This window comes from Calypte anna, chromosome 10 (assembly GCF_003957555.1).
Source record: "Calypte anna isolate BGI_N300 chromosome 10, bCalAnn1_v1.p, whole genome shotgun sequence".
NCBI classification, from domain to species: Eukaryota; Metazoa; Chordata; class Aves; order Apodiformes; family Trochilidae; genus Calypte; species Calypte anna.
In genome coordinates this window covers 16,943,163-16,961,936 of record NC_044256.1, presented here as the reverse complement: position 1 = coordinate 16,961,936, position 18,774 = coordinate 16,943,163, and the positions used below count along the sequence as shown (strand labels likewise).

Below are 18,774 nucleotides of genomic sequence, written 5' to 3'. Positions count from 1 at the left end.
AAATTAGGCAGTTTTACAATTGGGTTTGAATGCGATGCTAACTGATTACAACTGTGTTATCAAAAGGGTGATAAGATTTATAACTTCGTGAGCACAAGCCTCTCCTCTTAATGACAATAGATGTTCAATAGCAGAAATCTGGTTTCTATTTCCCAAGAAGAGACGCTGTGTGTCTCCGTTGCCCGTTTATTACCGCAGGATTCAAGATCCTCTCTAAAACAGCTTGGCACTTGGAAATCCCACAGGCCAGGAATACCTTTATTGGTCCCTATTAACTACTATGTTATTTACACTTTCGCTGGTGCTTCTCACTCAATATTCGTATCACATACGATGGATAACACAGCCTCTCTCCTTGCCTTTCGCTGGGTGTTTGGGTTTATATTTTGCATTTCTTTGCTTTACAAAAGGAAAAAAAAAGGGGGGGGGAGGGAGAGGAAAATACCCTAACCCCACAGCTCTGTCTCTTACACCCTCTCCTCCCCAGCTCCCTAAACCAACACATTAAGCAAACTTTTAAAAACTGGGTTCCTATTACAAAAGCAGCGCCCAGGACTAACTTGCTTTAAAATTACTGCATTAATTAGATTTAGTTGAATTTCACCATTAATTAGGCAGCCGCACTGCGGGGGAGCCTTTGAAATCTGAGAAAATGGGAAAAATCATCTGAAGCACGTTTTTTAAACCCCAACCTTCAATTAAATCCTGACAAGGCCTGCATTTCTCCGTGTATCTCTTTCCATTTCTACAAAGCAAAGCGAAGCGAGCGGCGATCCCCAGGACCCACTAAAGTTTTAATTAAAAAAAAAAAAAAAAAAAAAAAAAGAAATAAAGAAATAAAAAATAAACCCCCATCTCCATTTCCACATCCCGCTCGTTATCAGCGGCGGCGGGTACGGAGTGCCTCGAAACATTACCCACCCACCCCCCTTTTTTTGTTTGTTTTTTTTCCTCACTCTCTTTTTTTCCCCTTGGCTTTTTCTTTCTTTCCTTTTTTCTTTTCTCTCTCTCGCTGTTTTCTTTCTTTTTTTTTTTTTTTTTTTTTTTTTTTCAAGGCACCTTCTCGAGGATCCCGCTGTCTCTGCAGGCGCAAACCCTAAATCTAACACCCCGGGGGTAGGTCTGACTCCGCTTCAATGGCCATTGAGCCGCGGATCGCACGGGGGAGATGCTTCCACAGGTCATTTACATGCAGATGGGATCCCCGGCTTCCGGGGGGAAGATACACCCGGCCCAGCAACTCTCCCCGGCCCGGCAACCCCCAGACCGCTTCCCACCGCGGGGACCCTGCGCGGAGGCTGGAGGGGAGAGGGAAGAGGAGGAGGAGAAAGGGGGCGAAATAAAGGTTGGACCCTTCTCCCCTCCACTCCGGCTCCGCAGGGCGCGGGAGCGAGCAGGGCCGGGGCGCCATGTTGGCTGAGCTCATCGGACCCCGCCGCGGACTTTCCCACGCGTCGCCCCCGCGGTCGCGCAACGTTCCGCGCCCCCTTCACCCCCCCAGCGTCCCCTCCTCACCGACCACCACCACCTCACCACTACTAACCACCATCATCTCCCTCCCCTCTTTCCTCCTTCCTTCCCCCCCCCCCCCCCCCCCCCTTCCCTTTTCCCGGCCCGCCGGCGCCCGGCCCCACGGGCGAGCCCCGCGGGCTGCGGGCGCTGCCCGGCCCGGCCCCGCCAGCCCCACACGCGGGCTGGCACCGCCCGCCAAGCACCTCCTCTCGCCCCAACCCTCCGCTTTTGTCTGAACTTGGGAGAGACGCCTCCTCTCCGCGCCCCCTCCGCGCCCCGCGCACGCACAGCGCGGCCGCCCCCCTCCTCCAACCCCCTCCCCCCCCCACCCCCCCTCCTCCCGCTGCTCTGCCGGCGGGGTCGGGAAAGGTTTGGGAGAGCGGCGGCGGGGAGGGAAGCGGAGGAGGAGGAAGGGAAGGGAGGGGGTGGGTTGAAGAAGACCTTTCCCGAGATGTGGTTTGCACCGCGGGCGGCTCTGCAGCTTTCGCTGTCGTTCCGGGTCGCCTTTGGGTCTCTTTCCCCGCCAGTCCCCGCGCCGGTGGCAGGGGTGGTGGGGAAGGAATAGAGCGAACTAAGAGCAGATTAAAGAAAAAGAAAATAAAAGGGAGGGTTGGAAAGAAAGGGGGGGGGAACGGCAAGGAGGAAAAAAAATTAATAAATTAGAGACTTAAAGGGAAAGAGTCGCCATGTTTAGCAGCTTTTTTTTTTTTTTTTTTTTGCTTTTCCTTTTTCCCCCCCTATAAAAAAAAAAGAAAAAAAAAAGGATCTCCTCAATTCCACACAGAACAAGCTTCTCGATCCCAACCCTCCTCTTTTGTCCAATTCAATCTTTGGATAGATCTTTTGTTCTAACTCAGCATGAAAAGAAAAACTTTCTTTAAATGCTATAAACTTAAAACTAACTGAAGTCCCTAAACAAATCCTCCTCTGAGCATTCCAAACATATATTCATGGGGCTTGTGTGTGTGCGTGCGTGTGTGAGTGTTTTTGTTTAACCCTGGTGCATTTTCTGTTTACTATTATTCTCTGTGAACCAAAGCTCGCTGCAAGAAACTTATAAATACAGAGATAGCTTAAAGGCTTTAAAACATAAAAAGCAGAGAATGTTTTGGATTTGAAAATCATAAATTATAATTTAATGCCAATAACAATTTACAACAAATGGTTGTTTACAATAAACTAACACAAAACAAACAAGTCAAGATCCTGTGTTCTTAGTAAGCATAAAAACTTCACACACACACACTCACATGGATAGCACTTGCAATAGAAAAAGCTAAATCTAGAGGTCAGCAATCCCCTGCAATAATAGTATATTTATATATTTATATATATTTATATATTTATAGAAAAGGAGCCATGATTCAGATGTAAAACTCTGCTCAAATTCACAGTCATACGCCCCTCAGCCCCCAGTACAGATGTGTCTAACTGGAACACACTAAGGATCAGGGTTTAATCGACTTTACAGAATGATCTCTCTCCCACCCTCTCTCTCTTTTTGTGAAACCACAACATGGTGTAGTTACGGGTGGTAAAAAGGGAGAGGGGGAAGCCTCAGACAAGAACAAAATTGCAAGCTTCACATACAAAGCATCTGCTAAAGACCAAGAGGAGGGCGGGTGGGGGGAGAGAGAGAAAAAAAAATGACACACACACACACACACACTAAACAACATCTCAACCCCTTGCAAAACCACATCATCTTGCCTTCCTTCAGATATCTTTGTTGGTGTCTTTTTTTTATTTTTTTTTTTCCTTTTTTTTTTTTTTTTTTTTTTTTTTTTTCCTGCTCGGGATAGCTCTAAATTCACAAAACGCTGTGTCCGGTCCTGTGCCCCTTGCCCGGGCAGGTCCCCAGCGCATCAGTGGGAGCTGTGCCTGCGCCAGGACTGCAAGAGAGGGCCCTGGAGCCACACAAGGAAGATGCATGTACGCCTACACATGTATGTATGCAGTATACATACAGACATATATCCCATATGTAAAATCTAGAGATGACCTGTGGTCATGCTTTCACAGTCTAAAATAAAATAAAATAAAATAAAAAGTAAAAAAAAAAAAGAAAAAAGAAAATCCACTTGCAAGTATATATACATTAAAACCCGACTCCTCAGTGCTAGAAGCTAAAGCCACTCCATTTGAAGACCTCTCAATGACAACGATAGATGGCAACTACGGAGTATTATAAAAAAATCACACATACTTAAAGAAAACTCATTGCAAACAACTGACCTGTATTTACAATACTGCTATTACCTTGCTTGAATGATCTTGTGCGCATATGTCAGACATTTACAAAAGATTTTTCGCCCCATTCTGATCATAAAATAGATACTGATCTCCAGATTTCTAATACTTTTTTTTTTTTTTTTTTCCACAACAATACCTTTCCTACGCAGGCACTTAAGTGTGACAAAAATAAGGGCCTTTTTTTTTCCAGAAAATCCATTTTTAATTAACAAGAGGATTAGATGAATGGGGGTGATGGTTTACCATTTCAGCATAGCACTTCCTAAAACCAGAGATAAACCACGAACTTATGTCCTCCACCCCCATCCCGGAATTAAACAGGTAAATACACTACAATACATCTGCTACAAACTTACTGTGACAAGTAAACAAATCAATCGCCTAGGGACTTAAATGACTGCAAACTATAGGGAAGTAATGTGGTTTCTGAAAAACATTTATGACAGCCAAACAAGTTTCAGATATCAAATAATATTTTAATTTCTGAATACTTTCAATTTTCCTTGGAATATAACACACAAAGACTCGACCAAACAGTTCAGTTATTATAACTTTTACAGTATACAGAAATGTTGCACTTAAAAAAAAAAAAAACCTTCAGTTTTTTTAAACACAAAACTGTAAACTCTAAGATACTGAATCAATCACGTTATCTATAAGTGCCAACAGTGTTATTTTGTCATGCTGATTTCAATGGTATTTTTTAAAAAGGGAAAATATCAACAATTATTATAATACAAAGGGCTTGCAAATATACAAACAGATAGAGGAGTTTAATAACAATTCATGATGAACTATGTGGAACCCAATTCAAATTACAAAAGTTCACTTTGCTTGTTTGTTTGTTTTTGAAATCAAAACCGTAGTGTGTCTTGGACACAAATTCCTTCTACTTAGAATAAATCCGCACAGTTCATTTGCTGTCCGAAATATCAAAAAAACTAGATTTGGGGGAAGTTATATGACATGTGTGTGGTTCATTCGGGTCTATATAATTATAGCTCTCTCAGCTTCAAGCTAGGTTTTGGGTCACCACCTTAAGTGCGCTTCCATCATTGTGTTGTTGAGGGGTTTTTTTTCTCTTTTCCTTTCTTCCTATGATACTTTCGTGGACTCAGTTTTAATTCTTTCAGAACATATATTTTAAGGATACACAGTTTTTTTGTGTTTTTTTTTTTTTTTTTTTTTTTTTAAAGAAGCCAAGGTTATATCAAAAATTATTATAGAACCACAGAATAAACTGGTTTGAAACCAGAAAAATACAAAAAAGAACAGCTATAGGTACATAGACACATAGGACAATTAATAATTTGGAAAAAAAAGACTTACTTTCTTCCGTTCTGCTAATTTTCTCCAAATTTCCTTTAAATGCACTTTAAGCGAGATTTTTTAAAAAGTTTACCCCCCCCAAAAAAAAGAAAAAAAGAAGAAAAAAGAAAAAAAGAAAAAGCCCACCATCGTTTCTTTTCTTATTTCTCTTTTTCTTTCTTTCCTTTTTTCTTCCTCTCTTTTTTTTTTTTTTATTTTTTACAAAAAAATGATAAGTAGCATGTTGTTGTTTTTTTTTTTCTCTGAACAACACGGGAGTTTTTAATGCATTCTGTAAAAGTTCATTTGACAGTCTCTTTTTTAAATTCACAGTCCATTAATTTTTTTCCTGTCTTCTCTTAGCAAACTTGTAACATCCTTTTACATCCTCTCTTAGCAGAAGGAAATTTAAGAAACAACCAGAACCCAAATGTCATTTGCTTTCCTTTCACTCTCTTTCATCTCCCTTCTCAATTGTTAATTTTTTTTTATTTTATTTTATTTTTTTCTCTCTCGAATATTTTATTGAATGGACATGTAAGGCCAGTTAAAACTGCTGCCAGACAGTAACATATCCCTGATTAGGGTTTCTATGGGGGTTTTACCTACCAAACGGACGAAAAACAATTGCTCTATGACAGAAGAGGAGACAGTGCGAAGGGAGGGGAGACGTAGTAATAGCTTCCCGAATCGTGTTGGCTGGTTGGGATACTGGCTCCTAACATACTCTTCCAAAGCACACTGTGACTTCTCCTGTAAACTTTCAACATGGGCTACATCAGAGAGACCACAGGCATCTAGAAGAAAGTGTATGACAAAAAAAAAAAAAAAAAAGGAAAAAAAAAAGAAAAAAAAAAAAAAAGAAAAGAAAAAAAAAGAAAAAAGGAAACAATCATCAGATTAAAAAGTTTTTTTGGTGTGTGTTTTTTTTTTTTTTAAATTTTTAATTTGATCTTTTTTATTGCTAGCGTTAAGTGTCGATCGTGTGCCATCACCTCGCCCCCCAGAGTTTAAGTAGGTTTTACCAAAAAGGAACAATCTCTCTCTTTCTTGTGTACGTCTGTGTGTTTGTATTTCTCTCTCTCTTCTGGAGGGTCTCTTTTAGGATGGAGAATCTCCAAGACTCAAGATTTCTAATGGCAAGACAGACCTGAGGGGTTGACAAGGAGGTGCTGGCCACGCGTAATTTCGTATATCTGAATTTTTAGGGGGAAATGCTAGGGGGCGGGGGGGGTTGGGAAGGCTTGAGTCAAAAGGGGGGAAAGGGAGACACTATTTATCTTCCTCCCCCCACCCCCCCGCCTTGGAAAATAATTGGGGAGAGCCTAACCATGTGATGAGAAGGAATACTAATAATAGTGATAGAAATCATAATAATAATAATAAAAAAACTGGCCCAGCCAAAGATAATGGCGCCCCGGATCCAGCAACAGATTCTCCCCCAAAGAAGACAACGCGTTTTTCTTCAGTCTTTGAAACTGATTTAAGTGGCCCTTTAAAACTGATCTTGTCAGTTTAGCCTATTCAGAGGCAGCCATGCAAACTGTGATCTCTCTGTTCATTTGAGCTGTTTCTTTTCCCCCCTCTTTTCTTTTCTCTTTCTTTCTTCCCCCCCTTCACTCCCCCTTCTTTTTTTTTTTTTTTTTTTTTTTTTTTTTTCCCCTCTTCTTCTTCTTTTTAAACCTAAAGGCCCTTACAAGAAGAAAACTCCCTGATAGGGTCTGGACATTTTTTTTTCTTTTTTTTTTTTTTTTTTTTTTTCCTGATACGCTAAAATACAATAAGTTCCCTTTAAATCAGAGACGTCTGTGCTGAAAGAGCACAGGTTGTGACCTGACCTCCCTGTGGCTTTCCTAGGCACAGGGCTAACACATGCATATTCTGCGAGTCATTAGAACCCAGATTTTTTTTTTTTCTTTCCCCCCCCCCCCCTTAAAAAAGCTGCAGTAAACATTATATACATCTATGTGTGTCTGCTTTCCATCAGGGAGTGTTATTGGGGTGCTGCAGGAGCTGCATGCATCACCCTGGGTTTTTTTTGCATGTGACTATCTTCCCCAGAATCAGATAACAAGAAACGTTTATCTAGTTGGGAGGCAATTTACACGCCAGGCCTCACATTTTGAAAATAGTAATAAATTAAACAGTTACGACAGGATCGGACGATTGTTTTCTCAGAAGGCCCCCCCTTTTTCTTTTTCCCCTTTAAAAGGAAAAAAAAAAAAAAAAAGTGATTTGGGAGAAAAGGCAGGATTGGAAATAAACTCCTGGGTGTGGGTGTGATCTGGCCAGGGGCTGGGAAGGGATGTGAGCGTGTGTGGGATCTTTGCTGAGCGTATGAGTGAGGGAGAGGAAAATGCATCCTAGAAAACAGTAGAAAAATAAGCACCCCACATCCAGCACTTCCCACGCGGGATCCCTCTCTCCCTGTGGCTAGATGTGCCCTGCTCATTGATCACCTTAGCACGAGTAATTTGGAGTGGGGGGGAGGGGAAAAAAAGAAAAAAAAAAAAAGAAAAAAAAAAAGGAGAAGTTTTTTATGTGTAAAGCAATAATATATAAAAGGAAGTTTAGGTCACGACCCAGAACCTGGACAAAGTCCAGAAAATGACTTCGTTCCCCAGACCCCCTTTAACACAACAAGGAATGGATTGTGAGCCCTTCTTTTCCCACATAAACTACATTTTTTTCCTGTTTCCTGATATCAGGCTTTAAAAAACTCCGATGAGTAATTATTTTACAGGTCCTGCTTCCATTCATATGTTTATCGCGTGGCCACTTTCCCAAGCTTTCAAATGAGTTACAGAAGACATATATGTATTTTTAAACTTAATCCCTAAACTTCTAAGGTTCCAGCACTTTGGGTTGCTGATGGAACCTTAAAGTTAGCAATCTGAGATAACATATTGCACAAATTAGTGAGCAGATTTTTTTTTTTTTTGCTCCCTCACAAAAAAAAAAAAAAAAAAAAAAAAAAGGAAAAAAAAAATTTAGCCTCCAGAGTTAATATCAGGTTTATTACTCACCCAGGTTAAACTCTAGTGCAAGCTAATTAGATTTCACAACGCACTCAATTATTGCTTTATAACTCATGCACTATTTCTAGGCAGCAAAAGTTGACACATATTCCCCCACACCCCCCCCTTCCCCTCACTTTGATTATCTAAGAAACACCTCGAGGTCTTTTCCTTGGGAGAGGCATGGCTGTGCCACCCCGGAATTACACTGCGGAGCGGCAGATTCACTTTCCTCTTACTTTTTCTCACTAGCCCTGTCTACTTATGGTAATGATCTTTTCGCACCCGCTACTCGCTTTGGACTATGCAGTTCCTGCTGGGTACAAATGCAAACTTTTCCCCTTAGCTTAAATGACACAGAACTGCTCACTGCCACATTCTGTTTAAATCAGAGACAGCTCTTTGGAAAGTTGATTTATTTTATTTTATGGGATGGCAGGGAACATATTTTAAACTCAGCTTTGCGCATTTAACATTGTTTTGTTTTTTGTTTTTTGTTTAATTCAATTTTTTAATCCTGCAGGGCTTTTCTTTCCCTTCCTGACTGCCCATAAAATGATCCTCTTTTTAAAGTGGTTTCACAGATAGGACTTGTATTTAACAGCATCAAACAGATTTTGCTGCTGTTTGGATGCGTGTCATTAAATGCAACAACCCAGAGTTATAATGTTAAATAAAATATTATTTTCAATGGGAAAAGTGCATTCTCTCATGGCAAATGTGTGCCTCTCCCTGAGCCCCCTCTTCTCCCATCCCCAGCATTATTCAAGTAAGGTTAGGGTGTGTTTTGGTGGTCTTCATTTTTGTGTGTGGTTTTGTTTAATTAATTTTTTTTAATTTTTTTTAAATTTTGCACTCCCTCAAAGATGGGATGCTCAGAACCCAGGCCCTGAAGGGGAAACGACAGGGCACTGTTTCCTAAAAGGAAAAGAGACCTCGCTGGTTCTCAGGGAGGGAGTGGGCAGAGAGCGGTGATGGGGTGCAGGCAATAACACTTTGCAAGAGCAAACAGTTCTCAGGAGGGGAGGCCGAGGGGGAAGGAAAAAAAAAGGAAGAGCAAAGAAACGCTGCCTACCTGAGGTGAAGAGGACTATGGCCTTTAAACAGCTATATTCTGCAGAGTCGACATGCAATGCTTTCAGTTTTTCTACTTGCTCTTGGAAGATTCGTATGTGGTCCATAAAGGCGACCACTCGGTCAGCAGACATTGGCGAAGCGTGGAGGCCAGCAGCTGCCAGGAGCGGAGCTACGTGGAGGGGCATGGAGCACTGGGCAGCGTTGAGGACAAATAACTCGCTCCAGGTCAGCCTCAGGAGGGCCACCTGGTCTGTGATCTGGAGGTCTGGGAAGAAGGGGATATTCCTGGCCCACTCCACCGCACTGAAGAGCATCCTAGCTGCCAGTTCACAAATGTTCTCGATGCCCATGATGTTGTTGGGTTGCATGCACTGACTGCCAAAGCGGGAGGTGGGGTAGGGCTCTGCTCTCAGAAGAAGGGAGATATATCCGGATAGGTAGGAATGGCAGTTGAGAGGGTCCCCGTTTGTCAAGGCGAACTGACCATGAGTTGGCTGTGTGGGTGGCATTCTGCCCCTCTGGACCGCTGCAGTAAATAAAGAAGAAACTACAGCTATTAATATCTGAATTGCGACCATCGGTTCAAATACAGCCTGCTTTGTGTGCTTGTGCGTGCTTGTGTGACACTGTACCGAGTCAGCTTAAGGGGGAACAGGCATTTTTTTCCAGCCAGAGTTCAGCCCCTACCCCCTTTTTAAGGCTTCACAGTTCCCGGGTCAAGTCAAAGCAACAATAAAAGCTGAGCAATGCTGTCCGCTCGGCCAGGACTGCCTGCAGGAGACCGAGATCCTCACTTCCCCAAACACACCACTATTCAGTTATTTCCCCACCACCACCCCCTCCTTCAAGAGATGCAGGATACGTCTTTGTGTGCCTGGGGTATTTTTCTTCATTACACCTAAAACTGCTTATTGATTTGAGGCTGGGGGGGAGCGGGATGGAGAGATGGAGAAGGGAAGGGTGGGGAGAGGAAAGAAACACTTCAGTTCAAAATCCCCGGCGCTGGTCCCACACGCTTTTCTCACCCACTGATTATATTGTTGCTGCTGGTATTATATCCCCTCCAACACCCCCCTCATAAAAAATATCAAAGGAAGCAAGATCACCCCACGACATCCCCGGCAAGTCCCCCAGCGAGGCTGGCTGGGGACATTATCCAAAGGCACCTTCCTCAGCTGCCCATGGAAAGTGGGCCTTTCATTTTGTTAATAAATTTACACGGTGACAGCAAGAGAAAAAGGAGCGAGAAAAAGGGCTCAGAGGCTGAGAGACGGCGAGAAGGGAGAACGCCTAAAAATGTGCTTGATTTATATTTGTTATCGCACAAACTACAAGGTTAGCTACTCTTGCAGAAACACAAAGAGAGAAGCCCAGCAAGTCCCAAGCCCCCTAACCCTTAACCTACATATAGCAGCGTCCAGACACAGAGCACGCACTGGAAAACTGCAGGCTCACATTTCTCGTCTAATTTTATATCACAAAGACTCGACTTGCTGAGACCCGAGCACCCCACACTTTACTTCTGGGCTGCTCCTTCCCCCCCATCCGTCCCTTCTGCTCTCCCCCTCCTCTTCGCCTCTCCCGGAGGGAGAAGAAAACAAGAGGAAGAAGAGAAAAGTGAGATAATAACAATCGGCAAAGGCAAGCACACGGAAATATATATGTATATATATTTATATATACACACAAACACACACACATGCCTGGATATATGTGTGTATATGTATATATATATATTTTTAAAAGGAGAAAAAATCCGGCTGGGAATCCACAGTGGAGTGCTGTAGAGCCTCGGTAGGGTGAGTCCCATTGTAATAGTAATTTGAACCGCCTGTGTAAAATTGCAATCTAAGGCAGGGTGCTGGGGGATATATATATGTGTGTGTGTGCATCTCGTGAGGCTCCGTGTGTGTACACACACGCAGAGAAAGACACACACACACACACACACATACAGAGGTGCTCGGGGGACGGGGGGTAACGCTGAGCATGCAGGAGGGAACATGAAGGAAAAAGTAACCACACGTCAGAATAATCATCTGGCTCCTAAGCAGCGTGAAACTAAAAATCCACTTCCAATAAACCTCCATCAGCAAAATCAAAACAAACACAAATCAATTACGAGTGCAGGAGAAAGCATGCAAGAGCCCCTGCCCACCCTCTCCAACACCTCTTTCTTTCATTACGAGAAAGTTTCTGCCTGTTTATTTGGGGGGTGGGAGGGAGGGGGGGAAAGGAAAGGTTCTGGTTGGGTTTTGGGGGAAGTTAAAATAATAAAAATAGTATTTAAAAAAACCCACAAAAACAAACAAAAAACCAAACCAAGACCCAAAACGCAGCGAGTGAAAAAAATTGCAAAACAAATGAAATCCCAATACCTTCCCGTCTCATGCCAACTTTGAGGCATTTTTTGAGGCGGCAGTACTGACACTGATTGCGGTGGTGCTGGTCAATGGGACAGTTCCTGTTGGCACGACAAGTGTAGCTGAGATTCCTCCTTACACTCCGCTTGAAGAAACTCTTGCAACCCTCGCAGGTAAACTGGCCATAATGTTTGCCACTAGACTTGTCCCCACAAACCACACATTCAATGTGCTGCTGCTGTTGCTGTTTGTCTCCTTGGTTCTGCTGGCTTGGCGGGTTGGTCTGAGCTGGCGTACTGGGAGGGCCCCCGGGCCCCGGGGTCTGTGGGGTGTGCGGGGCCCCGGCCGGAGGTCCCTGCACCGGCGGGGCTTGCGAAGGCTGCGTTCCCTGAGCTCCGGGCACATCGTCCTGGGGGTCTCGCCACGCACCGACTACCATTGCCATATCTATTGGACACCGTTGCCAAACTTCCTGTTCCCCCTTTATTTTCAAAGTTTGTTTGCTTTGCTTTTCAGATCAGCTTTGCGGCAGTCTTTTTTTTTTTTTTTTTTTTTTCCTCCCCTCTCTCTCTCTCTTCCCCCCTCTCTCTTTTGTTGTTTTGCCTTTTTTTTTCCTTTCCTTTTTTTTTTTTTTTTTTTTTTTTTTTAGGAGGGTCGGGTTGGGGGGGGATCTCCCGGTACCGGCGAAGGTGCAGAAGCACGGGGCGATGGAGGTGTGTGTGCGGGGGGGCGAGTTGCGAGTCGATTGTCTGGGCTCCAGGAGAGCAAAGTAAAGGGGTGGTGGGGGTGGGGGAGAGAGGGGGAGAGAGAGAGAGAGAGAGGAGGAAAAAAAAAAAAATCTCTTCAAAGATCTCCCTCTCTCTCTCTTAGAGCTGATCTGCAGCAGAGTAGTTGAAGGAGGAGAGGCGGGTGTCTGGGGGCCAGGTCCAGGGAAGCTCGCAGTCAGCCATTCAGGAAAGCCATCAAAATAAGAATGAATAAAAGGTTAAAGATTACACACACAGCGGAAAAAAACACGCACAGCTGAGGAGACTTTTCTCGGCGCGGAGAGCGGACGGTCTCGCCGTAGTTTTTGGAAGTCCAGCTTGCAGCAGCAACATCAACTGCGATCGCTTTGTTTTTGTGGGCTTTTTTTTTTTTTTTTCCTCCTCTTTCCTCCTCTCTCTCTCTCTGCTCTGTCTCTCCTCCCTCCTTCGCTCGCTTTAATTCTTCCTCTCCGCCGCTCCGCCCGGGCGCTGCTCTCTTTCTCTCTCTTTCTCCCTCTTTTTGGCTCGGGGGTGGGGGGGCTGGCTGTTTGGTATTTTTTCCTCCTCCTTCTCTGGCTTTTTTATTATTATTATTGTTATTATTATTAATTATTGTTATTATTATGATTGTTTATTTGTTCCTCCTCTCCGCCGCGCTGCGCTCTGCCCCGGCTCAGCCGCTTCGCCGCTCCCGCCGCGCCGTGTCCCCGCCGCCGCCGCCGCTCCCGCCGCCGCTCGGGTGCTGCTGCTGCTGCTGCCGCTGCTGCCGCCGCCGCTGCCGCCGCCGCCGCCGCTCCTCCCGCTCCCGCCGCTTCGCCGCCGCCGCCGCGCTGCCTTATGCTGCTTCTGCCGCCTCGCAAGTGGGCTCTCGCCTCCGCGCCGCCGGTGCTCACGGCGCGGGCGGGGGGAGGGGGGCCGCGGGGCGGGGGGGAGGGAAGGAGTCAACTCGCCAGCGCAGCGCCCAGCCAGCCAGGATGATAAAAGAGGGGAGCGGGAGGAGGAGGAGGAGGAGGAGGAAAAGAGGAGGAGGAGGAGGGAGAGAGGGAAGGATCATAACCCAGCGCGCAGCATCGCTCCTCAGCCGGGCGGGGAAGAGAAAAGAGGAGGGGGGGGGGGAGAAGAGAGAAAATCACCACGGGGAGAGAAGGAGGGGTAGGGGGGGGAGAGCGCCAGCCCTTCCCTCCCCCCCCCCAAAAGAAAAAAAAAAAATTAAAAAAAAAAAGAGAAAAGCGGGGGCTCCCCCCCCCTCGGCGGCGGTGAGGGGAGGGGCGGGGCGGGGCGGGCGGGCGGCGTGTGGGCCGAGTGGCGAGCGCGCTCCCCGCCGGCCGCTCGCCCCGCTGGCGGGAGAGTGAACTTTGACACGACTGCTGCAACTTAGCGCACGTTGCCATGGCGACCGCGCGCCTTATAAGGGCAACCCGACCGGCGTTTGACTGGTCAAAAGCTCGCGCCCCGCCCCTCGGCCCTCATTGGGCCGCCCCGGCCCTTGCGCGCGGCCTGCCATGGCCGCCGCCGCCCGCGCGGTCCTAGAGCCAGGCGCCGCCCCGCTGCCGCCACCACCGCCACCGCCACCATGGGGGCCGGGGCGTCCCTCAGCGCACGCCGCTCCGCGCTCCTCTCGCTCTTACTCCTCGCCCCGCTTCCCCTCATGTCCTCACCTCCCTCCCCACCACCACCGCCACTTCCCCCCTCCCTCCCGCCTTCCTCTCCCCTCCTTCCTCCCCGCCGTTCGGGGCGAGGGGTTAAGGCAAGCCCGGAGCGGGAGCACCGCTGCCTCACCTGGGGCACGGTCTCCGGAGGTCGTGAGGGTGAGGGGGTAGGGCGGGGGGGGGAGGGCTGTCTGTCGGCGGGTGAAAATCAGAAAATTGACGCTGAAATGGGGTGAAACTCCACTGAATAAAAGCAAACCGAGCCCTGCTGCCTCCTGTGGGGGGTTGGGGAGGGGAGCTGCCGCCGGTTCAGCGTCAGGGGTAGGTAGGGCTGCGCAGGTACGCGGCTCCCCCCCGCCGGGGGTTGCACTGCCCTCAGCCACCTCAGCCTCGCTGCGGGCTGACCGGCGGGACACGGGGCCGGTGGGGAGGCCGGAGGAGCGCGGGGTGTGTGAGGACGGCGGCACCTGCACTCGCCCCGGCAGCTCCGTGTCCCGGCTGCCCGCCGAGCCGCGGGGAGCTGAGCGTCCCGGAGCTGCCGGATCGGCCGCCCGTACATGACCGGCCCAGGCGCGGAAACGGGGCACGGGCTGCTCCTTACGACCTCTGCTCCCCACCGCCGGGCTGGCCGAGAGCACCGCGGCTTCACGCCAGGCACCATCCACCCCTTCGCACGACGGAGGGAAAAACCCGCCCCGAGAGCTCGGTGTGTGACACCCGTGCCTGTTCCCTCGCAGCCTCCTTGGCATGGCTATAGCGCAGCTCTTCTTAACCCCGCAACCTTAACTTTCTTTTGGGTCTGTTTTTTGGGGTTTTTCCCCCCCCTTTTTTTTCTTTTTGGGTTCACACGTACCCTGACGGTAACACAACCTCTGTGCTACAGTAGGAGCAGCATTACATAGGTAACCGATCTAACAGCGCGGGGACAGTTGTTTGTTTCCCGCTGAATACAGCTACCGGATAGGGGAACGGGGACTTCGACTTCATCTCCTAGTTAAAATGACCAAAAAGACACTCGAAGAGATGAAGAGACGGAGAGATAAAACAGAAAACACGTTAAAACAGACAAATAAATACCCGGCCGAACAATTTCTCCACTGCGGACACACTTGTGTATGTACGCTCACATTTGAGCCTGTTACCAAGCACGGACATGGGGACACAGACCTGTGCACAACTCTCTAAAGGATTAATTGCCCCTCACCTCCTCACACACACACTTTTTCATGTTGCCACACTCACACCCCCTTCTGCAGCAGAAATAATATATGTGGCTAAAGCCGCAGGTGCTGAGATGATTGGAAAGTTGTGAAAAGCGCCTCGACTTGACCATGTCCTGCTAAGAAACCGGGTGTATTCCGACCCCACGAAAGACGATGGGCTGCGGCTCAATTTCAAAGGCAAGGCTACAGCATTCCCATTGATCCTGAAGGAGCAAAATTAACCTTTCTCCGAAACAGGGACCTGGAGGGACTGGAAAGCCAGAAAGGGGGAAAGGAATCTTTCCGCGTTAAAATGTGGGGAACCGCTTTATGATTTCCAAATTACCCAGAGTCCAGAAGGTCACCTTTCGGGGAGGCTGGGAGAAGGTGGGGGTTCAAAATACAGAAACAGACACAGATTGTTGCTGATGTTGAATTTCCTGAGGAAAAAACCCCACAACAACCAACCCAACACCAACCTTTCCTGTCTCGAATCTGACAAAGTAAACAGGCTTAATTCACCATATGAAAAAACATTATCGCTGTCTTAACAAACGCAGAAATCAGAAGAGAAAGCGGTTTTAACAGGACGTACAATATTAATAGTTTGAACGTATGATCGTAAAAATGAAAAGCCATTGATATACGCTTAAAAGCCGCTGTATACGCTGATTGCTCAAGCATTAATGAAGAATGCCCCAGATTAACTATTTGCTCTTCGAGGGATGCAGCAATATAACAATCTATTAGCACCATTAGATGCTTTGCTATTTATTTGAAAACACCCCTGCGAGTGGGTTGAGGCAGAACAGATGAATGTAAAAATGAACTGCAGCTAATTTCGCTTAATAATACTCGAAACCCGAGCGCTTCGCGAAGAAAAGGGAGATTCTTAACTGTCCTTCTCGGAGCCTAATGACAATAGAAACGCTCTGTTTTAAAAGTAAGACCATATTGTTTTTTTCAAATAAACAAACGCATCCCTCCTGCCATTTTACTGCAGATGTAAATTTATTTTAATGAGAGGGAGTGGAAGGATTTATTTTGCTAAAATAGAGTTGGGGATACAGCCGGTGTAAATCTTTAGGTTTTAAAAAAGAAGAGAAAGGAGGGGGAAGCTGCTTTCCTGGCAGAAAGCTGCCTAACAGTCCTCTAATTCTTTCTAGATTAAATCGCAATATGAATACAGCATCGAACAAATACCGAGTTTCGCTCTGAACTCAGTGGAAAGCAGTTACGTCTAACAGAATTCAATGAATTCCTCTTCTCCCTCAATGTAGTATGTGTGTGTTTTTCTCTTCCACCACACTGAAGTTCCATGAATAGGGAAAGTGGCTCCTATTGTGTGCCTCTGAACTTCCAAGTCAATGCAATTTTTAACCACTGGCTTGTGGTACTTTGAAAATCACCAGGGGCTGTCAGAGTTGGGTCCTCTGAAAAATTTACAGTGCTAAATCAGAGCATATGCTGTGAGAGAGGAAAAAAAATTGCTGAAGATTGGAGCAAGTACAGTATCTGGCTGCCCCCTAGTGTAAGCCTCTTATCTGCCTAAAATTCAACTTTAAAAGAAAAGGATCTCTTAAAGGGAAACGACTTTTGGCTCACGTATGCATGCGAGAATGAAACTTCTGTACATTTTAATCTGATTAATTCCTAAGGATTTAAAATTAATTGGCTTGGGCACTCCTAGACCGGACTATAAGATTTCTGCATCAGGGTTTCTGCGAGCGCTCTACCGAATAGGTATTTTTAAGGGATAGTGGTAAGGGATGGGGGGGGGGGAGGAAGGGTCCTGTTTTGTGATTTTTTTTTTTTTTTTTTTTAAAACGAGGAGCCGTACCTCGCATGCTGTTGTCGGAGCAAAACATTTTTTGCTGCATAAAGTCTGATCTACGTCTTTTGGAAAAATATTAAAAAAAAAAAAAGGATAAATAATTGCTTTAAAGCCTCAGCCGAACTGCCAACCACACCTTCGGATGGTGAGTATATTCCAGCTTCTTTCCATTGTACTTGCTTAGCCGGAGAAGGGACCGGAGGGGGAGAGGGGATCTCGGCACTGTACCTTCACCACCGACCTGTTGTTTTTTTTATTTCTTGTTTTTTTTTTTTTTTTTTTCCTTCCCCTCCCAAATAAACGCTGCCAGCTGCACACGGCGACACAATTCCGTGCACTTTAATACCTATCACTTAAGTTAAGAGACTTGTCCTCCCCTCCCCACCCTCCCGAGCAGGTCAGTCCGCTGCTCCCCCCCCAACCCCCCTCCAACAGCCTGAGCCCAGGCAGGGGAGGCTGCGACCGGGTTCTGCCTCCTGGAACCTGCTTTGGAAATGACTTTGAGGCGCTCTGCCTCGCCTCGGACCTGGAAAGCGGTTCCGGTCGTTTGGTTTGGTCGCTTGTTTGTTTGTTTGCTGCTTGCTTTATTTAGCTAAAGGACGTGCTAACTGATGGTGCTGCAATTACACATACTTGGGTCTCCCCCCCTCCCCTCTTCCCCTCCTTAGAGCAACCCACGTAACCTTAGAAACGATCGTTTAAGACGTACGTTAGCTAACATTTGCTTTTTTGGATTTTTTGTTTTCCTTAAAAGAGAAACACAAGAATCACAACACATTGCCCGAAAAAAGTGCCAAAGAAGAAGGAAAAAAACTATAAGTAAACATACCAAAACCATATTTGCCTTGTTCAAGGTCCCAAATCGCTTGCATCTTCCTTTTTCTACCTCTCCTTTAGTTTGGCAGGTGAAACAAACAAACAAACAAAAAAAAATCAGACCGCTGTTTGCCCCCCAGAAAGATGTGCGTTGGGTAATTAAAGAGAAGTCTCCTTCTTGGTGTTTATCTAAGCGATTGTGCAAACTGATTAAAAAAAAAAAAAGTTACAGCCTTCAGGGAAAAAAAAAAAAAAAAAGAGGCAAGGTGAAGGGAATAGATTTCCCACAACCTAAAGGGAAGTGCTTTCGATGTATTATTAGCGATCAGCCTGGGGAGAGAGGAAAAAAAATCCTGAACAGACTCTAACTTTACACAGACAAGATTTCAGGGGGGGCTTTGTACACAGCTGCTTAGGAATGTGCGCCTCGCCTTTAAGAAAAAATCCCCAAGCTCAAGGTAGGAGATGGCTTTGAGTGATCCTTGTCTCTCATTTCATTCCTTAGAAGGAAGAGCGTCTCGCTACACCTTGTTTGGAGCTGGAAAGGCGAGACTTAAAAAAAAAAAAAAAAAAAAAAAAAAAAAAAAAAAAAGAGAAAAAAAATATTCACAACCCACCCTTCCAATTGGGGAGAAAAAAAAATAGAGAAAAATCTCCTAACTTAATGACTGTGGGGGTAGGATGGATGCGACCGATTTCAGTCCCCCCCCCCCTTCTTACCCACCTCCCCCCTCCTCGTGGGGAAAAAAAAAAAAAAGCAAAAAAAAAAAAGCCAACCGCAAACAACTACAGGCTGAACTATCAACACATGCACCGACGGGGAAAAATATATAGTGTCCTGTGTAGGGTCGGCAGGGAACGCAAGCACACGCTAAAGCAAGTTGGGAAAGAATCCGAGCTAATCAGCAATCTCTTTCTCTCTCTCTCCTTCTCTCCCTCTACCCCTCTCTCTCTCTTTCACTGCCCCTGAGATCCCAGCTCGAAAGAGGTACTCCAC

At 46.2% G+C, this 18,774-nt stretch overlaps 1 protein-coding gene across 6 annotated transcripts; it reads right to left on the bottom strand.

Annotated features, from left to right (window-relative positions):
• Positions 1-5,315: 5,315 nt before the first annotated feature.
• Positions 5,316-17,863, bottom strand: NR2F2 (nuclear receptor subfamily 2 group F member 2). Of its 6 annotated transcripts, none has more exons than XM_030456763.1 (4): positions 12,418-12,964; positions 11,546-12,047; positions 9,166-9,714; positions 5,316-5,870 (listed from the first exon to the last, which is right to left on the bottom strand). In XM_030456763.1, exons 1-4 carry the CDS (start codon positions 12,478-12,480, stop codon positions 5,596-5,598), a joined length of 1,389 nt encoding a protein of 462 aa, XP_030312623.1. In that variant the 5' UTR covers positions 12,481-12,964; the 3' UTR covers positions 5,316-5,595. The 6 variants fall into 6 exon arrangements, with proteins under 6 accessions (XP_030312623.1, XP_030312624.1, XP_008500201.1 ...); XM_030456764.1 differs by having other exon boundaries at positions 5,581-5,870; positions 9,166-9,693; positions 12,418-12,963; XM_008501979.2 differs by lacking the exons at positions 11,546-12,047; positions 12,418-12,964 and adding an exon at positions 17,791-17,863 and having other exon boundaries at positions 5,581-5,870; positions 9,166-9,693.
• Positions 17,864-18,774: the final 911 nt, after the last annotated feature.